The sequence below is a fragment of the Bubalus bubalis genome, chromosome 4 (assembly GCF_019923935.1).
Source record: "Bubalus bubalis isolate 160015118507 breed Murrah chromosome 4, NDDB_SH_1, whole genome shotgun sequence".
Taxonomy (NCBI): domain Eukaryota; kingdom Metazoa; phylum Chordata; class Mammalia; order Artiodactyla; family Bovidae; genus Bubalus; species Bubalus bubalis.
In genome coordinates this window covers 77763421-77785768 of record NC_059160.1, presented here as the reverse complement: position 1 = coordinate 77785768, position 22348 = coordinate 77763421, and the positions used below count along the sequence as shown (strand labels likewise).

The 22348-nt window shown below is 47.4% G+C and overlaps 1 protein-coding gene across 2 annotated transcripts in view; it reads left to right on the top strand.

Annotated features, from left to right (window-relative positions):
* Positions 1 to 17863, top strand: part of CPNE8 (copine 8) — a 334767-nt gene extending 316904 nt beyond the window's left edge. Inside the window, exon 22 of one of the 2 annotated variants that reach the window (XM_025283977.3) lies at positions 17486 to 17863. In XM_025283977.3, coding sequence (XP_025139762.3) covers positions 17486 to 17584 — 99 coding nt within the window. In that variant the 3' untranslated portion in view covers positions 17585 to 17863. Of the gene's footprint in view, positions 1 to 2216; positions 3189 to 17485 lie in introns of those variants that run through there. The other variant, XM_044941627.2, reaches the window with a different exon arrangement.
* The last annotated feature ends 4485 nt before the right edge of the window (positions 17864 to 22348 follow it).

Below are 22348 nucleotides of genomic sequence, written 5' to 3'. Positions count from 1 at the left end.
AGAAAAGCTATGACAAAACTAGACAGCATATTAAAAAGCAGAGACATTACTTTGCCAACAAAGGTCTGTCTAGTCAAAGCTATGCTTTTTCCAGTAGACACGTATGGATGTGAGAGTTGGACCATAAAGAAAACTGAGCACTGAAGATTTGATGCTTTTGAATTCTGGTGTTGGAGAAGACTCTTGAGAGTCCCTTGAACTGCAAGGAGATCAAGCCAGCCGATCCTAAAGGAAATCAGATCTGAATGTTCATTGGAAGGACTGATGCTGAACTTGAAGATCCAATACTGTGGCTACCTGATGCAAAGGGCTGACTCATTAGAAAAGATTCTGATGCTGGGAAAGATTGAAGGCAGGAGGAGAAGGGGACGACAGAGGATGAGATGGTTGGATGGCATCACCCATTTAATAGATATGAGTCTGAGCAAACTCTGAGAGATAATGAAGGAAAGGGAAGCCTGGTATGCTGTAGTCCATGGAGTTGCAAAGAGTTAGTCGTGACTGATTGACTGAACAGCAACAACAAAGTTAATGAGCCATAAGGGACACCCTACTGGCCTCTAACATTAAAAGCTAAACAAATTTGTTTTGTTTACCCCAGTTTCATCTATTTAAGGGACTAGAAAACTTTACACTGAGATATCTGACCAATTATTTTGGGACAGTTAGGCCAAAGGGCCTGACTTCCGGTTCTTTACCTGACTCTGGGTATAGGATATCCTGCATAAAAGTAGGTAAAATAGGGAACAACAACAAGAACAACAAAGCCTTCTAAACTCTCTCCTATCTCCTATCTCCTATCTCCAGTCAAAGGTTGTTGATTGGATCCTTATGAAAACTAAAGCTAAAGGTAAAGAATTTGGTGGAATTTAGATAGAAGTATATAAATTGGTATATTTAAATAGGCTTTATATAAGGTGATTACAGCTCTTAATAAATTATATTTTGGGAAAGACAAGGCATATAGATTGCCACTAAGGAAATATTAACTAAAGGTGCTGAGGATACCAATAATTCCCTGAGTCACACAAAATAAGTAAACTGGGAATTAACATGCAAGGGTTAATAAAAAAAAATAGTGGTTTTGCTTTGGTTTAATTTATAAACTCAGAAAAGTCTTTGCTATATGCCTTATACAAACCTTTGAAGACATGATAAATTAAAACTCTTAAGTTCTGAAACAGAATTTCATAAATTAAATTTCAGTTTTATTAAAAATCTTACCACTGATTTTAATAACTTTAGGTGACAGAACTGTTCTTGGAAAAGCTAAACTGTGTTTGTCTTGCAAGTATGTAAACCAGAATATGAATACAAGCCTCTAAGAGCTGAGACTAAAGCAAATTAAGCAGGCAAGTCCTGGGAAACCAAGAAAAAAAATGGCAGCTTTAAATCAAAACTGCTGAGAATGCTCCCTCAGCCAAACCTTACAGATAGTAAGTCTTAACCATCTGAACAAGCAACTTGAAGGTATTTCAACTGTTTGTTAACTAATAAGTTTATATCAATATTGTAATACCTGGTTCATATCTAAGCTTTTAGTAAGTCATGAGATCTCGTAAATCTCTGCAAATTGTAGCTCATGTAAATCATAGCTACCATATAAAGAACACAATGATGGGGGGAAATAACAGTAGGTAAGGTATTATTTTGGGGTTTCCCAGGTGGCGCAAGTGGTAAAGAACCCATCTGCCCAAACAGGAGAAAAGAGATATGGTTTCAATCCCTGGGTCGTGAAGATTTCTGGGGAGCACACAGCACAGCAGTTTGGTTTGCAACACTAGGAAAATCCTGTGTTAACTACACAAGCCTCTGAGCTTCCGTCTCACCCTCTAGAAAATGTGATTAATAGTGTCTACATCATAGATAAGAAATTTGAAAGGGAGAACTACACAGAAAGCACACTGTGCTGTCTGGGAAGAGTATATGCTCACTAATGCTAGTGCTAAGTGGCTTCAGTCATGCCCAACTCCCTGCAACCCTACGGGCTGAAGGCCACCAGGCTCCTCTGGCCATGGAATTGTCCAGGCAAGAACACTGGAGTGGGTAGCCATTCCTTTCTCCAGGGAATCTTCCTGACCCAGGGATTGAACCTGTGTTTCTTAAGTCTCTGGCATTGGCAGGCAAGTTCTTTACCACTAACGTCACCTGGGAAGCCCAGATGCCCACTAAGTCTTAATATAATTTGAATTCAGTTTTTTTTTTTTTTTCTTTAGGAGCAAGAAAACATATTGAACCACTATTTCTAAGAGATGGCTCACAAGTTCATTTTTAAAACTTAAGGAAGTTCAAGAGGTTGCCTTTGTCATCATTTTTATTTTTCACTCAGAAATCATGTTATTTCAGACCAATGGGATCAATACAGTAGCAGCACCATAACTAGAAGCACAGAGTGGAGCGCCTCATTTCCACAATGGCCGTATTGACCCCCTACACTCGGGCCACCAGGAAGAGCATGCCAAAGGGGGCGAGGTGGGTTGCTTGGGCAGAAAGAACTCTGACTGAGGCCTCCAGTCCTGTCTAGTTCATATTAGTATTCTTCAGACACATCACCATTTTCTGTAAGCCTTATGTGGAAGAGGATGAAAGATGAGAATTTCCATTGCAATTCTGCTTTTGACCAGTGGGATAGTATATGCATATTTGGAGAGAGAAGCCAGGATAGACTGATATGAGGAATTGACCCACACAGGTATGAAGGCTTAGAAGCACCATGATGTGCCATTTGATTCTGGAGAGCCAGGGAACTATAGAGCCGATGATGCAAATCCCAGTCTGAAAACAGAAGATGACGTGAGATGAGCCAGCTCATCAGAGGAGGGAATCCTCCTTCTTCCATCTTGTTATAGTCAACCCCTCAATTGATTGGACCATCCCCACCCACAAGGGGTGAGGGAGGTTTACCAAGTCCACCAACTCAAACACCAGTCTCCTCTGGAAGCGCATCGAAATAATGTTCAATCTGGGTAACGCATGGCCATCGGTTGCCCCATAAGATGAACCATCACAACTGCACATTGTTGATGGAAGTGTAAAATGGTACAATCATTCGGAACATTTGTTCTGCAGTTTGTCATAAGACAGGCTCAGCAACCCTACTCTTAAATATGTCCTCAAGGCATGTGAAAATATAAGCCCATAAGAAGACTATTACAAGAGTTTTTGATTCACAACACTTCAAACTGTTCAAAACACTGCAAATAGTTCAAAACTGGGAACAATTCCAATTCCATCAAACGGTGAGTGTGTCTACAAAGTGTGATACAGTCACACAGTAAAACACTGTGTGTGTAACAAAAAGTAACAGTAACAAGAAGGAATAAACTGCACTCAGTAGCTGAGATGAACCTCAAAACCATTGCACTGCATTAAAAAAAAAAAAAAAAACAGACCTGGAGCAAATTCTCTGCCCCAAACTGTGTGTCACTCTCTACCTAAATGACCACCGGAGTGTCTGCAGGTGCATTCGCTCAGCCCAGGGCCTGGACCAGAAAGGCTGGTGGTGGAAGGGTCCAAGCACCCGTGTCCTGATACAGGATCTCCTTCATCACTGTCACACTCATCCTTCAAGGGCTTGCCTAAAGCATCTCTACTTCCCACCCTGCCTCCACCCACACCCCCTGTGATGGCTGACAGGCCAAGGGGATACTTCAGGGGGTGGGTGGGGGAAGCAAAACTGGGGAAGCAGAGAGGAGGCAGAGGAACCCAGGGGGATAAGTGAGGACGGGGTCACGCAGTGCTGGCAGTCACTGGAATCTGGAAGGGGAGAAGGAAGCATTGTTCCAGGCTGGAATTCCAGACTCTTGTTCCCAGAGGGCTTGTGACAAGGACTAAGCTGCTTTCTTGCTTTTCTCTATCTTCAGTGAGGGGAGGTGAAGGGCAGGGCTCTGGGCAGGGAAGGCAGCTCCAACCAGCCTTGCAGATTTGGAGGCGCAGGGGGTGGGGGTGGGGGGCCGGGGCGGGGTTGAGGGGGGGGAGGCTGGATAAGGCCCTCCATCTCAACGTTTCAGGGTCACACGCAGGCTCCTAGGGGCCAACAGGTGACACCCCGAGGTGTGAGGGCCCCTGGGGTGGGGGGGTGTCTGAGCTCTTCCCTCCCTCCTTCCCCCTCCCCTCCTATCCTCTAGGAGAACAGTTCAAAATTTGGGGATCTCGAACTGGGAAGGAATGTCAAAGAAGGGACAGAGAAAGAAGGATGGGTGATCCAGAAGGCTCTTTCTTGCTCTCCAAGTCCTGGTCCTGCCCAAAACAAGCTCTGATTCTTGGCAGGGTGGGTGCAGGGTTCATTGGTACCTAGCAGATATGTAGTCTGGAAGGTGCCATGGCTCGAGCAGCCCCAGGAAACGGCCAGCACCCCACTGCTGTGTGTAGATCCCTTTTTCTGTCGCTGTGGCCTGAGGGTCTCTGCTCGTGAAAAGCAAGCATCAACCCGGCGCCGACCCCCCACCCTGCATCCGGTAATAAGCCAGCACACCTCAGAATTGGGCAGTCAACACCTTCACCTTGTCATCCGGGGACCCACTAGGAAGATCCGGGTGTGGGTGGCAGGGAGGGTCAGGTCTGGGCTCTGGGAATTCTATGCTGAGCCTCTGAGCCGCGGAGCAGGAGAGGGGAGGAGAGGGAGGAGCCTGCAGTGGACAGAGGGGCTCAGCCCAACCTGACCGCATTCCCTGCTTCAGCTCCCTGCGGTTTCTGGAGCTGTGACCCCACGCCCTTTCTCCAGGATGTTTCCTTTGCCCAAGGTCATTCCCACCCACTCAGGGAAGATGGCAACCCTGACCAATCCATTGGGCTGTTCCCCCACCCCTGACCGCTGCCTTTCCCTCTCAGCAGGACGCTGATTCCCACTGTATCTAGAACTGCGGAAGCGGGGTGACCGCCCGGTGTCCACTTCCATTCACACCAGAAGGACGTGAACGCCTTTCTGGGCAGGAAGAGTCCCCACTCCTGCCCAGGGACACCTCGGCTACTTTGTAGTCTCTGCTGCCACAACCCGCAGACCCACCTCCCCGACTTCCAGACCCTCGACAGGGCGCCTGCAGGCGGCCACCTCTGCTCCTGAGACCCTTCACTCTAATTTTGCACAAATTCTGGTCTGTGTCTGCAGAACTCCAGCTGAGATGCGAGCGCTTCCACTTCCCAGCCCTCTCCCAGCTGGCTGTGGTCACGCAGCTGTGACCCAGGGGACAGAAGTGTATCTGCTCCAGGGCCTTCCCCAGAACCCCTCAATCCCGTGGGGGTTTCCTTGGTGCTGGGAGCGCTTTTGTTCTAATGAAGTGGCTTCAGGACGCGGGGCGGCGGGGCGGGGGGTGGGGGTGGGGGGGTGTGGGGAGCGGGGCGAGGCGCTCCAAAATTACTGAGCCGGGATTAGAGGAAAGAGGCTGGAGGCTGAGTTCGTGATGGATCGTGACTGTGCCTACGTGATGAAGCCTCCTTCAAAGCCCCAAAACTACGGGGTTCAAAGAGCTTCCAGGAGCGTGGGCATAGCCCAGCTCCTCCCTGCAGCGGAAGCTCCTGTCCGCTCCCCGCTCCCCGCCAGACACTCCCAGACCTCACCCTCTGTGCCTGTCATCTGACTGTCTGTATCCTTTAACCTCATCCTTTCTTGTATTAGGTAACAAACCGGTAAACGTAAGTAGTATTCCCTGAGTTCCATGTTTCTCAGAGCAAAATACTGAACCCGGGGAAGGGAGGAGCCCGGGTCAGTCAGAAGTGGCAGAGGTCTGGGCTAGTGTGCGGAGCTGGACATCTGTGGGACCCAGCTCGTAACCACAGTGTCCCTCTCTTCATCCTAATTGTAATCCTCCAAAAAATAACCCTGCTGCTGCTGCTGCTAAGTCGTTTCAGTCGTGTCCCACTCTGTGCGACCCCAGAGACGGCAGCCCATCAGGCTCCCCCGTCCCTGGGATTCTCCAGGCAAGAACACTGGAGTGGGTTGCCATTTCCTTCTCCAGTGCAGGAAAATGAAAAGTGAAAGTGAAGTCGCTCAGTCGTGTCCGACTCTTAGCGACCCCATGGACTGCAGCCTACCAGGCTCCTCCGTCCATGGGATTTTCCAGGCAAGAGTACTGGAGTGGGCTGCCATTGCCTTCTCCAAAAATAACCCTAGTCTTTATTTAAAAGGAGATGTTTGCTCTCGAGAATGAGAAGGTGGTGAATTCTGACAACACCAAGTGCTAGCAAGGCTAGGGCAGGGGCAGTGACTGGAATTCTCATGTTGATTTTGGGAGTGCAGATAGAACATTTTATCAGGAACATCATCTGTAGTCTCATAAATTAAGCGTGTAATCTGATCCAGCAATTCCACTAGGTATTTATCCCGACTGCATAAAACATGCATCTACAAGACTTGTACAAGGAGTGTTCTAGGCAGCTTTATTCAAAACAGCACCTATGGAGAGACACCCCAACAGCAGGTAACTAAATAAATCCTGTTACATCCATGCAGTGGAAAGCTGTTGCTGCTGTTTAGTCGCTCAGTCGTGTCTAACTATTGCAACCCCATGGACTGTAGCCTGCCAGGCTCCTCTGTCCATAGGATTTCCCAGGCAAGAATACTGGAGTGGGTTACCATGCCTTCCTCTGCTACCCGGTATTTTAAAAAGAACAACGTTGATGAATCTGAAAGAAATAAAATACCTAGACTCTCTATTCCCATGTATGTGAAGTTCTTGAACAGGCAAAAATAATCTTCAGTGAAGCCTAGGATGAGACGCAAGACCTGGGAGGAGCCCTGAGGTCATTTGGCTGTTGGAGATTTTGGCTCGGCAGCCGGTAATAGGAGCGTTTGTGTTTTTCTAAACTCATCTCACTGTGCATTTAAAAGGGGCCCATTCATTCGATAGTATGCGTATTGTCCCTCAAGAGAGATTTTTCCCCCTCAAGGGAGTTGGATATCAAGGTAAAGAAGCAGAATTTGAAGTAAGTTTTGACATGATCGAAAAATACTGTGAATGTCCAAGTCCATCATTCCTTTGGGTTCTTTCAGACTCTCAAGGTTCTCCTTTGTCTTCTTTAATTAAACTTACTTGGGGGGGGGGGGAAGGAGCAACAACATTTAATATAAAATTTAAATAATTTGACAGATCTTCCCTGGTGGCTCAGAGGTTAAAGCATCTACCTGCAAAGTGGGAGATCTGGGTTTGATCCCTGGGTCAGGAAGATCCCCGGGAGAAGGAAATGGCAACCCACTCCAGTATTCTTGCCCAGAGAATCCCATGGACAGAGGATCCCGGTAGGCTACAGTCCACGGGGTCGAAAAGAGTCGGGCATGACTGAGCGACTTCACTTTCTTTCACTTTCACTTTAAATAATTTCATGTTTAGTTCTATTATTTTCAATTATTTTCATTTTGGTCTACTTGTGTGTATAGAAAGAGTGTGTTTCATATTATAGTTCTAAATGCATGGTATTATAGCTTTGTTAGGTTTTGTGAGCTTGCCTGGGTAGAAGGCAACAATCAGAGCAATACTGTCACAGATATTAACTTCATCTAAGGCTCAGGATGTGAAGTTCTGTGTCAGGAGCCACTCTCAGGTTAGGGACACTCAGTCCATCAGATTCTCCCAGATACAGTGCCAGTCCTCTGGCAAGCCCTCAGTAGCAATAGATTCAGTTTTCTTCCTTCATCCAAAATCAGACCTTTAATTAGCTTTTATCATTTTTTACCTTTTTGGATTTCACTTAATTGTCCCCAGATTTAATCTGACTGAATTCTTCAATAAGCAGACAACAAAGAATCTATTCTCAAAAACAAAGAGCCCCGCCATTTCTAGCTCCTGGGCCCTAGTGGGTCAACTCCAGCCAAGATTTGAAAGCATTTGTGGAAAAGCTATGATTCAGTGTGTGCTCGCTATATTGTTGTTTTCCTGTTTCCTTCCCAAGTGAAACTTAGAACAAGACCACCGTGTTGAAGATGATGAATAAAATGAAGACACTAATTTGAGGTGGGGAAATGATACCACTTTCTAAACTCTGAAACATTTCTTTCCTTTATTTGTACTACTATTTATTACTTGTATCACTATTTATTGCTTGTAGCACTATTATTTTCACCGAGGACTTGCTGAGAGATTCCATTTTGCCAGACACTGCAGCAAAGTGAAGCGGATTCCTATTTCATTTCTGCTGAAACTGGCCTCCAGTCCACTTCCCCAGTCTGCTCTCTTCTCCCTCCATGAAGCCTCAGTTTCTAGAGCATGGTCCAGCTCTTCTCCTTAAATCCACACTTATGGAGTCTCTTCCCTATACAAGGTTCATCACTGTCCTTCTTGCAGTCCACAAAGTGGAAGTACAGGGCTTGGTGAGTGGAGCTCTTGGATTTCAGCTGCCACAAGTCCCCTGTGTAGTCAACAATCTGCACATCCGAACAGGCCAGACCTATGCCCTCAGGGCTCCCATCTAACTCCAGACTTAAGTTTTATCTGCTTTGTAGGCCCCACAGCCTGGCGGTTTCTTCTTCCTCTAAACTCCTTTGAGTCAGGTTGCTTACTTATGGGACACTCTAAAAAACATTTTAAACTTTGCTTGTATGAGTTTTAAAGCCACTTTTGTTCCTGAGATTCTGATCCTCAAAAATGCTGGCTGTCAATTTAAAATAAAAGATTAAGTCCAGGTATATTCAGTACTGGATTCAGTTGGTATATTCAGTTCCAACTCATTCAGTACTCCTCCGAGGTTGGATTATAAAGAAAGCTGAGCACCAAAAAATTGATGCTTTTGAACTGTGGTGTTGGAGAAGGCTCTTGAGAGTCCTTTGGACTGCAAGGAGATCCAACCAGTTCATCCTAAAGGAAATCAGTCCTGAATATTCATTGGAAGGACTGATGCTGAAGCGGAAACTCTAATACTTTGGCCACGTGATGCAAAGCCCTGATTCATTTGAAAAGACCCTGATGCTGGGAAAGATTGAGGGCAGGAGAAGAAGGGGACAACAGAGGATGAGATAGATGGTTGAATTGCTTCACCAACTGGATGGACATGAGTTAGAGCAAGTTCTGGGTGTTGGTGATGGACAGGGAAGCCTGGCTTGCTGAAGTCCATAGGGTTGCAAAGAGTCAGACACTACTGAGGGACTGAACTGAACTCGGAGGCATTGCTCCGGGTTGCCATAGAAGAAGGCAGGCAGGAGACACAGTCTGTTCCCTCACAGAGCCTGTTAGTGGTGAGGCCAGGTCTCAACCTCACAATCCAATGTCTCTTGGTGGCTCTAGTCCCTTGATCAATGCCATGTCTAACACCTCCTTGGGGGCTCAGCTGCCTGGTTTGGGGTGAGATGGTTGAGCCTGGATAGAATCACTGACCCTTTAGCTGGGTCTGCACAGACCTGGAGACCTTGTGATGTTTGGAGGCCTGGAGCCTAGTTGCTCCTGAACACAAGGACCACTAGGCACCTTTTTACAGCCGGGATTCCGGCCCTCTCAGGTTCCCCATGCCCCCCAGGTTCCCCATGCCCCGAGTCCCCACCCCCATGCCCTGCCTTCCCACATCCATGCTCCCCCACACCCTGCCATCTCCGGGTCCACATCCCCCAGCTCTGTGTTCCCACGTCCACCCAGCCCTTGTCAGCTATCAGCCACCTGTTTCCGGTCAGTCCTTTGGCTTCACTGAGTGAGGTGTTTTGGAAGCTTGTCATCCTTTCTCGTCGTCCAGTTGTGAATAGCCCCTTTCCGTGCTTCGCCTGTTTGTTTGTGTCGAACAAAACTAACTTGGTGATTCATTTGGTGATAAATTTGGAAGCAGGCTGAGAAGGAGGGGGTAAAGGGGACTTCGGCCAAGGACTTGGCCCCTCACAGGTTCCGAGAGGCCTAGCCTGAGCCTTGGGTCTCTCTGCTCCAGGGCCACCCCCCAGATCCCTACCCTGTACCCTGACCTCCTGTGCTCATTTTCGTTTTGTGGCAGAAAAGCAGTTTTGGGGTTCTGGTAGGAAGACATCTTCTGGATGTGTAGCCTAGTTAAAGAGACACTCCTGTGCCAAGTCGTCTGATGCTTCTGACAGGGGCAGGGCTGGAGGCCGCCTGGAGGGGTTTGGAGACAACTGGGGAAGGTCTGGTGGCTGAGGGGCTTCCCGGAGGCTCAGGGGTAAAGAACCTGTCTGCCAATGCAGGAGAGGCAAGAGACTCAGGTTCGATCCCTGGGTTGGGAAGATCCCCTGGAGAAGGAAACAGCAACTCACTCCAGTATCCTTGCCTGGAGAATCCCCATGGACAGAGGAGCCTGGCGGGCTACAGTCCATGGGGTCTCGAAGAGCGGGACACGACTGAGTGAGCACACCACCGCTGAGGCGCTGGGGCTGGAGGCCCGGGCACTGGTGTTTGGTCTCCTGTGTTCATGTCTATGTCTGATTGTCTTAACTGTTGAGAATTGGCTTCTGGATTATTGGTGATAAAAAATGGCCCCAGATACTGTTTCTGTGCAAGAAACAGTTATCCAAAATGGTAATAAACTGAATATGCCCCTCAACTCTGAAAGAGTTAAAGTTTAGTCAGGCGGTCCAAGGCCCTTTAAGACGGAGGTGAACATTCTGGCTCATGCTTTCCTTAAGCCTTGTACACCAATGGATCTTGCCTTAGAAGTGGCTTTTCTTTAGGAGCTGGTGATCACACAGCTTAATGTCTTACTCAAGGAAATGCTTTTCTTAGGCTCTATATTAATAATTATAATTGTAACAAATCTTGCCTGGGAATCTCTTTCTCAAGACTTGTACCCATGATTACACAACAGTATATCTTGCCCAGAGACGTTGCCCGGAACCCGTTCTCCCTGGCTAATGTTGTGCCAAAGTTATCTCAGGATGTGTATCTTGCGAAAGGGTCTGGTGGAACTCCTACAACCCTGAGGTATTCTTTTCATCTATTCTCAGTAGCCAGTTGAGAAGTAAGTAATGCCCTTAACTATTGAGGGTGGATACTCTCCTACCCACTTCTGATGTCCATGTCACAAGCTTTTTCTGTCGCTTTCACTTTAAATAAAAATCTGCACAAAGCTCGGAGTGACTGAGACCAGACTTTGGTTCCGGAATTAAATCTTCTCCCTTGGAGACCACGAATCCAGTGGCACCAAACACCTTAAGCCATCAACTCTAAGAAAATTATACAAATTAAGAGAATACACTTTAATCTGAGTGAGGTTGTCTAGAGTACAGAAGTGTGTGGATGAAAGGGCTGATGTGGAGAACTTCTTTTATTAATCTTTGTATTTGTGGATAACTGTTGAAATTGAACAGTTGAAATAATACAGAGATCCTGTATGCCCTTTACCCAATTTCCCTCATAGTAACACTCGTGAAAACCTGTAGTTAAACATAGTAACTAGCATATTGACCCTGATACAGTCACATGCTGTTGCTTCAGTCAAGTCTGACTCTTTGCAACCGCATAGACTGCAGTCCGCCAGGCTCCTCTGTCCGTGAGGTTCTCCCGGCAAGAATACTGGAGTGGGTTGCCATGCACTTCTGTGGATCTTCCTGACACAGGGATCGAATCTGTGTCTTTTCTGTCTCCTGCATTGGCAGGCAGGTTCTTTACCACTAGTGCTACCATGCAGTCACATACAGAATATTTCAGTGCCTGCAAAGATCTTCTTTCTTGCCTGCCTTTTAACAGCTACACTTGCTTTCCTCCTGTCTCTCCTGCTACCTCATTCATCCTTATCTCCATTTCTGTAATTTCCCCATTTCACAGATGCTGTTTATAAGCAATCATATGATATGTAACCTTTGGCTTTTTTCACTCAGAACAATTCTTTGGAGATTCATAAAGATTGAGGGCTTCATTAGTCTTTTCATTTTAATTGCCAAGTTGTGTATCATTGTATGGACGTATTACAGTTTATTTACCTGATGAATGGCATCTGCCTTGTTTCCTGTTTTGTGTTATAATAAATAAAGCCTCTGTAAGAAAAACAAAATTTGATACTGGGGACTGAGCTTCTTGGTGACTGCTGCAAGGACCCTTACATTTCATTGCTGTGACCACTGGAAACAAAGCTTTGCAAGGTTCCCGCTTGTGATTCCCTTACACACACACAGACACACACACACACACCCCATCCTTTAGACTCCAACAGCCTGGAAATGGATTCTTAAGCTACAACTTTTCAATCAGATTTATGTTGTAAACAGGAAGGTGAAATGCTTTTTTACAGTCTCCTATGTTATATCAGAATAAACCTGTGCCAAGAAGATGTAAAGTCCCACAGGGAAGGAAAGAAACCTATTTCGCTTGGTCCTAATGAAAAAGAGAATGACTTGCTCTCAGTCAAACCCACCTGGGCACCCCACTGGGCTAGAAAGCTACCCAAACTCATGTGGAGCAACATCCGTTAAAGCAGGTTCCTCTTGGGGGTGTGAATGCGAGGTGGATGGGATGGATCTGAGTCCACACTTCTGCAACTTTGGATTTATTTGGAAGAACAGTATGCCAACTCACAGAGATGACCCCAAGGGGATAGAAAACATTTTTTTCAATCTTTTTTTTCCTCTTGCAATCTGCAACCTGACCCGGACAGTTGTTCAAAGTGTATTAAACACCTTTCTCACTTCAGAAGAATGTAGAATAGTGCAGGATGAAGCTCAAAAGGAGGCAGATGGGCTTCTTACAGAAACGCCTGGTGACCCAGCTTAGGCTGCAGCAAGCATAGCTGTATTAACAGCAGATCCCAGTTGGGATATGAATGCTGGGGACAGCCTGAAATGTGGACATGATAGAGATTGCATTCTTACAGGGCTGTGAAGAGAGGGGCAAAACAAAGAAGCCTTAATGAACTACAGATGGTAAAACAGAAACTGAAAGAGGAGCCTTCAGAATTTCTGGGCAGGGTCGGTAAAGCCTACTGGCAGTACAGATACAGACGATGAGGACCCAGAGAATTTTAAATGGTCCCTATGATTCTCATTGGTCAGAACAACTCTGACAAACAGAAGAAGCTGCGAAAGATGGGAGGAGCTTTAAGGATGTCAATGTCCCAACTTGTTGGAATGGCCCTCAGTTTGTAATTGCAGGGACCAGTTGCAGGAGAAAAGGAAACCATGGAGGATAAAACAGGCCATTGTGCTGGTGGCTGCCTGATCCCAGGGAAGAGTAGACCAAATCGAGGCCCCACGAGGGACTTGGCAAAAGGTAGGAAGCCTCAAACCCCAACTTGAAGGGGGCACCCAATAGTTGGACCACACTAATGTGCATACTGCAAGCAGGAGGGACCCTGGAATATTGTCCCACACTGAGACTCTTAAAGAAAGTACGCAGGCAGCATACCCGGCGCCCCAGGTAACTACAATGACAGTGGCCAAGGGTGATGCTGCCTAGTCATCACTGCTTCCCACGTGGAGCCCTGGGTGACCTGGCAGAGGGAAATCACTACTTGGGAGTCGGGGAACTGATTTTAAATACCCAGCTTTCTAAATTTTCTTTTGAGACCGTTAGTAGCAAGGGCTGTCAGAGGACCCCAGGGAAAAGCTTTTCTCCAGTAGGGGAAGAGCCCCTGATGGCTTTCTCTCTATGCCTGATGGCCTCACTTCCCCTCTGAGGTGAGACTGACTGACTAAGTGTCAGGGTAGCCTCTGCACCTGGATGCTGGGTGGACGTTAAAGCATCACCAGAGCAGTCCTGTGAGTCGCAGGCTCTACTGCAGCGGTTCTGGGAGAGAAACCCCAGAGGATGAGTCTGGGGGATGGGCGAATGGGGGTATTGGGAAGACGGAAACGACCACAGCTGTACGGGTCAGGCTCTGCAGGGGGCAGACATCCAGATTTTATGCAGTATCCATGAAAAGGAGGAAGCAAAGCTGGGGGTGGACTCCTAACAGCCTTCCTTCAGTGTGACCCATATGCTCCTGCTGGTCACTTTGTGATTGGCTGGTCCGCAGCTGAGTGCTTGTACCTGACTGAAGAACATTCAATAGGTTGTAGGAATACTTTGCTGTCCCTAACCAGTACTCTGCTCATGACTTTGTCCAGGGACTCCTGTCGGGTGACTGTTTTGGACTTGAAGGAGGCCTTTTCTGCACACTCTTGAGTTTTGAATCCCAAGTCTGCTTTCGAGTGGGAAGATGGAGATAAAGGAGTTAGACTACATTACTGCTGGATAGTGCTTCCTTGGGGACTTACATGTTCACAATACTTGAAGAAGTCCTGGCTAGACTCAGGAGACCTAGAACTAAACAGGGAGGCCCTGCTCCAGGACGCGGACAATGCTCTGATCACCAGTGAGACAGGGGACACCTGAGACCAGGGTACAGGTTCGACTTCAGACTTCATGGCTGAATGAGGCTGTAAGGTGGCTAGGAAGAAGGCAGACTCTCAGCCCTTATTCAATATTTGGGGTTTTTAACTCAAGGACAGAGAGCTGCCCGCTGACCGGGGAGGTGGAGCTCTAACCAGGATTGCAGTTGCCGCCGGAAGACGCTGTGGGGGTCCTGGGAGTGACCGGGCTCTACCACATCCGGACCCCCAACTTCGGACTCACAGAAAACCCTTCTAGTGATGCTTTTAAAGAAGGAGACAGGGAACCTCTAGGCTGGAATCTTGGAAGATGACCATCCAGAAGGCTGGCTCCATCCCTGCTGGGCCTTCAGGAGAACTGGAATGGCAGACAGAAACCACGCTGCAGAAGGAGAACCTCGACCAAAGTCGCCCAAACCTTGCTGGTTCCAGCCCTGCCCCTGACATTGGCTTCTCCCAGGTCAGGGCAACTCTAATAGATCTCAGGTTGCTTTTCAGAAGCTACAAGAGAATAAAAAAAAAAGAAAAAAAGCTGCGAGAGAAAAACCGAAGTGAATGGATTTGCTGCAGTGTTGCTTTGTTCAGGTCAGACCCCTCAGATGGCAACGTAATGACTTGCTAGGTTATGAGGAGGATGTGTTATTTTGGGAGTCCTTTGTTTCTAACTTCCGAGACTTCATCCTGCTTTGGTAGAAATAGGGAATGATGAGGATTTCTGCTACTTTGGTAGAAGAGGGTAATCTCTCTGGCAAGGGTTCTGTCTTCTAAAACCTGTTTCTGGACCAGATTGTGGTGACCCCTTGGTTGTGCTGGTCAACTTTCTGACCACAGCTAACTTCACTGACTTCAGATGTAACCTATCAATTGGTCTGATCACCTGTTTCCTCCTTTCCCTGGATAAAACCCCTAAACATCCTGAATATTAGCCATGGCTGGCATTCTGTGTGCCCCTTGAGGGTACGTCTTTGCAGTTTCAGTTACCAGCTTTGGGCCTGTGGCTTCCTTGACAGCTGGTGCACAGGAAGTATTTGTTTGTTGGGGTCAGCTTTAACATGAAACCAGAAGTAAGAAAATACACTCAGAGGAGTGCTGAGCAGTTTGACTCTTCAAGCCCTTGTTGGGTCTACTCCCCTTACAGCAGAAAGTAGCCAGAGCTGTCCTCACCCCTCTCCCCCAGACCGAGGCACGATCACAAGATGAGGGGAGGAGACTGAACCCATTCTACCTGCCATCCCTAATCAAGGTTGTGAAGGCTTGCATGTCCTCCAAGCAGTTCAGAGTCTAATCAATAAACTGTTTACCTGAGTTGTCCTGTAGGAACTTGGAGGCGGCTCTGTGGAGTTTGGGCTGAGTTGGTTGACATGGGATAGGACCACCAACCCCTCACCTGGGTCTGCATGTGTGCTGGTGACCTTGTGAACTTGCAGAATCCTGGAGCCTAGTCACGCCCGTGCACAAGGATGGTTAGGCACCTTTTTCATCACGGTGCCCATGGGCCACTGTCCCATCAGTACCCCAGCCCCATGCCTCCTGGGAGGCAGACCTGAGATTTGTTCTCCAATCTCCTCGCTTGGCTGCCTCATGATAAGCCCTCTTTGCTGGCGACCTTGGCATCTCAGCGTCTTGGCTGGCTTTGCACAAGGAAGAACACACCTGCTCTATTAGCAGTGACAGTACTTCATTGTGATGTGTTGTCTAGGAGGGAGTCTGCATGCTCCATCCCCAGAAAGCCTCTGATGGGCAACCCGGTGCAGCTGGGCTCAGCATCCTCAGACACCAGGCCTTGCCAATCAGTCCTGAAGACCATGTAACTCGTTATCAGAAGTGACTAGTCTTCGAGTTGTTCAGAACTTGGAGGCAGGTCTGTCTTCCCTCCTGGCTACAGCACTTCCTGAGTGGGGGTGGAAGGTCAGGGAAGCCCAGGGCAGCCAGAATTCTGTGTCCAGGATCCAGGGGGTGTGGACAAGTATCAGTAGTGCTTTTCCAGACCCAGCTGTACAGAAAGGGTGGGATCTGAACTTGAAGGACAAGGGCCGAGTCCTCTGACCACTTTGGGAAATGCCCACAGTGTTTGAGGGGCCAAGCGGTGAGGGGCTGTCCTGCAGTGAGAGTGGATGCTCCTCAGGGGAACCTGGGTCAATGAGCAAATGTCTCTCCCAGGTAGCTGCTGCCCACACTGGGGGTTTGCCATGGATGTAGACACCATCTGCTCTGTGCTCTGCAGATGCTGTGTTTCTTACTAATTGAAGGTTCGTGGCAAGCCTGCATTGAGCAAATATGGTGCCAGTTTTCCAACAGCATTTGCTCACTTTGTCATATTTTAGTTACATCTTGGGGTATTTCAGACTTTCATTACTTGATTTGTGATCAGTCATCTTACTGTTCTGACTTGGAAAGCTCAGGTGCTGGTTAGCATTTTTTAGCAGTGAGGTATTACGGTGTGTGCACTGTTCAGACTTAAGTCTATATACATAACAGACCAAAATGTAGTGTCAGCAAGCTTTATATGCACTGGACACCAACCAGGCCACATGACTCACATTCTGTGATCAAGTCCTGGTGATAGACTTGAACCCAAGTTCTCTCCCATGTTTGCTTGTCACTCACCTCAGCGGGAGCCTGTGGAGTTCTGCGAGCAGGACTGGGGGTTCAGGCATACTGTGGAGCCCCCTGCACTGTGGAGAATGGACAGTCTGGACCAGTGTGATGGTGACAAGTGGGCTGGAGCAGGGGAAGGTCACAGTGTCCCGTGGACCAGACTCTAGTCAGGCTCCTCTGAGTGGCTCCCAGCAAGGTCCTGACTCCTCAGGCTTCAGGGTCTGTCTCTTTATTGTCCAATTTTAGCAAGATTCCTGTTTAGTCAAATTAGCCAGAGCTCCCCAGCCTCAACATTGACCACACTGCTCATCCACCTTCCCCCATTCATGAGGTCTGATCCCCTGCCTGCCCTCAGCATGAATCCCGTACGTCGGTTTAGTGGGGTCTTTCTGTTACAGTCTAAGGATGTATCTCCCCAAAACTCAGGTTGAATCCAATTGTCCAGGGTGATGGTGTTGGCCTTAGGCGGGATAATGAGGTCATGAGGGTGGAACCCCCCATGAATGGGATCAGAGTGCCCCCAGCCCTTCGGCCACTTGTGGACAGAGGGAGATGGCACCATGTGTGAACTGGGAAGGGGTCTCAGCAGACATTGAGTCTGTGGCGCCTTGATCCTGGACATCTGTCCTCCAGACTCTGAGGACTCAGCTTATGGTTCTGTTGTTACAGGAGCCGGACAGACACTCCCACACCTGCTATTTCCTCTCATCAACTTCCTGTTGGTGGCCCCACGCTGCTCCTGGCTGTCACCCTCAGAGTGGGAGGTGAGCCTGACCTCACCCCCGAGTCAAAGTCCACAGCAAGAATGAATCCCTCTTGCCTGGATCTTCTACTGTCCTGACAAGCATTGGACGGTGGACAAGGATGGGATCCAAGGATGGAGGGGTGGCTGCCATGCGTCCAGTCTTGCAGCATCCTCACATGTCTGCTGTCAGACCGGTTGCCTCCTGACTTCACAGAGGAGAGCATGGGGCTGAGATTTGCTGGGCTCTGTCCATGCTTGTCTCAGTTTTCATTTGTGCTGCTGCATTACTTCAGTTGTGTCCGACTCTGTGTGACCCCGTAGACGGCAGCCCACCAGGCTCCTCTGTCCCTGGGATTCTCCAGGCAAGAATACTGGAGTGGGTTGCCATTTCCTTCTCCAATGCATGCATGCATGCTAAGTTGCTTTAGTTGTGTCCAACTCTGTGCGACTAGTAACCATTAAAATATAGTAAACCCATTATATTTTGGCATAACATTTCCTGTCTTATGAGAACTGCTTTCTAAAACCAACCATTCACTGATCTGTTCCTCTGCTTCAATCTGTTGATGTCTTCTACTGTATTGATTTCAGTTATATTCTTCACCTCTGGTGGGTTTTTAACATTTTCTGTTTAAAACCTCTGTCTTCTTACTCAGTTAATCCATTCTTCTCCTTAGTTCTTCAGTCAGCTTTATGATCATCATCCTCAGGTAGATTCCCTATCTTCACATCACTTCTACAAAGAAGAAGAACTGATTTCTTCATTTGGAACACATTCCTCTCTCTCCTCATGTTGCCTAAATTGCTCCCCTTTGTGTCTGTGATGTTTGGTTCAGTTTCCCAAACTTGGACAAGTGGCCCCTGTAGGAGACACCCTACATGTCCAAGAAGCACACTTCCCTCTTGCGGCCAGAACTGTCTGCTCTAGGGTTCCCCCCGAGGGCTGCATTGGTCCTGTGAATAGAGTTCACAGGCTGAATACTATGGGTGGTCTGGTAGACGTGGCTGGCTGTCCCATCCATTTGGTTGCTAGGCCCTGCCTTGCACAGAGGTTGCTAGATTCTGGTTGGAGGGGGAGGTCCTGAGAAAGTGGCTGCAGAATCACAGGGGGTCCCCAGGGCTAGTGCTCGCTCACCGATGAGATGAGTCGGGGTCCAGGTGGTGACAGCAGGTCCTGGGGCTAATGCTGACCCGCTGGAAGAAAGGGTCTGGATGAGGGCCCATGGGTCCCGTGGCCGGTGTCAGACTGCTGATGGGTTAAGAACAGGCATCCTGAAGCTTGTGTTGGCCTGCTGGTGAGTGGGCTGGGTCCTGTCACAGCTGGCTGTGGTTGTCCTGGGGCTGGTGTCTGGTCCACTGTGGGTGAGGATGGGTTCAAGGCTAGAGCAGGCTTGCTGATGGGCAGGACTTGGTCTGGGGTCTCTGGATACTAGGGTCTGTGTGCTGCATGTGTATGGGGTCAAGTCCTGGGGCCTGTGGTTGGGAGGGCCAGGGCCATCTGTGGGTGGGATTCAGGGGGTGGAACTTAAAGCAGCCTGTCTAGTGGGTGAGGCTTGTCCCTGCTCAGTTGGTTTCAGAGCCTGAGGATACCAGTCATGGTGCCCACAGGCTGTTGGATAGGGGCAGGGCTGGGTCCTGAGGCTGACCAGCTAGAGGGAGGATCCACAGCAGTGCTGGCCGGTATGCGTCCATGTGATACAGTGAGATCCCAAATGGCTATTGCCAGTGGCTGTAAATCCAGGGCAACCAGTCTCCTGAAAGTAAGCCCCACTGGCCTTCAAAACCAAATTGTGTAGGGTCTTGTATTCCTATTACAAGACCCGAATTTTGGGGAGCCTGATGGGGACCCAGACCTCCTGCTCCTTGGGGAGAACCTCTGCAACTGTAACTATTCTCCCATGTGTGGGTGACCCACTCTGGGTTCAGTTCAGTAGCTCAGCAGCTCCTGTCTGGCTCTTTGCAATGCTATAGACTTCAGCACACCCACTGTCTCCCAGAGTTTGCTTAAACTCATATCTATTGAACGGGTGATGCCATCCAACCATCTCATTCTCTGTTGCCCTCTTCTCCTACTGCTTTCAATCTTTCCCAGCATCAGGATCTTTTCTAATGAATCAGCCCTTTCTATCAGGTGCCCACAGCAGTTGGAATTTCAACTTCAGCATCAGTCCTTCCAATGATTAGAAATGATTTCCTTTAGGATTGACTGGTTTGATCTCCTTGCAGTCCAAGGGACTCTCAAGAGCCTTCTCCAACACCACAGTTCAAAACCATCAATTCTTCAATGCTCAGCTTTCTTTTAGGTCCAACTCTCATATCCATACATGACTACTGGAAAAACCATAGGTTTGACTAGACAGACCTTTGTTGGTAAAATAATGACTCTGCTTTTTAACACGCTATCTAGGTTTGTCATAGCTTTTCTTCGGAGAAGCAAGCTTCTGTTAGTACCGTGGCTGCAGTCACCATCTGCAGTAATTTTGGAGCCCAAGAAAATAAAATCTCTCACCGCTTCCTTGTTTCCCCATCTATTTGCCATGAAGTGATGGGACCAGATGTCATGATCTTCATTTTTTGAATGTTGAATTTTAAGCCAGCTTTATCACTCTCCTCTTTCACTTTCATCAAAGGGTCTTAGGTTCCTGTTAGTTTTCTGCCATAAGGGTGGTATCATCTGCATATCTGAGGTTATTGATATTTCTCCTGGCAATCTTGATTCCAGCTTATGTTTCATCCAGCCTATCATTTCCCATGATGTACTCTGCATAGAAGTTAAATAAGCAAGGTGAGAATATGCAGCCTTGACGTACTCATTTCCCAATTTGGAACGAGTCCCTTGTTCCATGTTTTGTTCTAACTGTTGCTTCTTGACCTGCATACAGATTTCTCAGGAGGCAGGTAAGGTGGTCTGGTATTCCCATCTCTTTAAGAATTTTCCAGTTTGTTGTGATCCACATGGTCAAAGGCTTTAGCATAGTCAATGAAGCAGAAGTAGATGCTTTTCTGGAATTTTCTTGCTTTTACTATGATCCAGTGCATGTCGGTATTGGAGAAGGAAATGGCAACCCACTCCAGTGTTCTTGCCTGGAGAATCCCAGGGACGGAGGAGCCTGGTGGGCTGCTGTCTATGGGGTCCCACAGAGTCGGACACGACTGACGTGACTTAGCAGCAGCAGTAGCTGTGCATGTTGGTAATTTGATCTCTGTTTCCTCTGCCTTTTCTAAATGCAGCTTGAACATCTGTAAATTCTTGGTTCATGTACTGTTGAAACCTAGCTTGGAGAATTTTGAGCATTACTTTGCTAGCGTCTGAGATGAGTGCAGTTGTGTGATAGTTTGAACATTCTTTTGCATTGCCTTTCTTTGGAACTGGAATGAAAACTGACATTTTCCAGTCCAGTGGCCATTGCTGAGTTTTCCAAATTTGCTGGCATACTGAGTGCAGCACTTTAATGGCAGTATCTTTTAGGATTAGTAAGAGCTCATCTGGAATTCCATCACCTCCACTAGCTTTGTTCATATGATGTTTCCTAAAAGGCCCACTTGACTTCACACTCCAGGATTTCTGGTTGTAGGTGAGTAATCACACCATTGTGGTTATCTGGGTCATGAAGATCTTTTTTGTATAGTTCTTCTGTGTATTCTTGTCACCGCTTCTTAATATCTTCTGCTTCTGTTAGGTCTATACTGTTTCTGTCCTTTGTTATGCCCATCTTTTCATGAAATGTTTCCTTGGTATCTCTAATTTTCTTGAAGAGATCTCTGCTGCTGCTGCTGCTGCTGCGTCACTTCAGTCGTGTCCGACTCTGTGCAACCCCATAGACGGCAGCCCACCAGGCTTCCCTGTCCCTGGGATTCTCCAGGCAAGAACACTGGAGTGGTTTGCCATTTCCTTCTCCAATGCATGAAAGTGAAAAGTGAAAGTGAAGTTGCTCAGTCGTGTCCAACTCTGTGCGACCCCATGGACTGCTGCCTACCAGGCTTCTCCGCCCATGGGATTTTCCAGGCAAGAGTACTGGAGTGGGGTGCCATTGCCTTCTCCAGTCTTTCCCATTTTATTGTTTTCCTCTGTTTCTTTGCATTGATCACTTAGGAAGGTTTTCTCATCTCCTTGCTGTCCTTTGTGTTAGTGATACCATATAGTATTTGTCTTTCTCTGACTTGTTTCTCTAAGCATAATATTCTCTAGATCCATCCATGTTGCTGCATGGCATTATTTCATTTTAGTCTTTTTTTCCATTGTGTGTGTGTACACATCCTCTTTACCCATTCTTATGATAATGGACACTTAGGTGCCTTCCATATCTTGGCTATTGTAAATAGTGCAGCTATGGACAATGTGGTGCACATATCTTTTCAGATTAGTGTTTGTGTTTTTTTTTTTTTATTTTGAAATGAGCTCAGGAATAGAAAAGCTGAATCATGTGGCAGTTGCATTTTGGGCTTTTTAAGGAACCTCTGTGCTGTTTTACATAGTGGCTACACCATTTTACATTCTTATAAAAAGAGTACAAGAGTTCCCTATTCTCTACATTTTCCTTAACATTTATTATTTGGACACTTTTCAATGGTGGCCATTCTAACTGATTTGGGATAATACCTCATTGTAGTTTTGATTTGCATCTCTCTGTTAATTACCAGTCTTGAGCCTCTCTACATGTGCCTCTTTGACATCTGTGTGTCTTCTTTGGAAAAAGTGTCTATTGGAGTCTTCTGCCCATTTTTTGGATTGGATTTTTATTTTTTTTATTTTTTTGGCATGCAGTTGTACCAAAACTGTTGGTGCA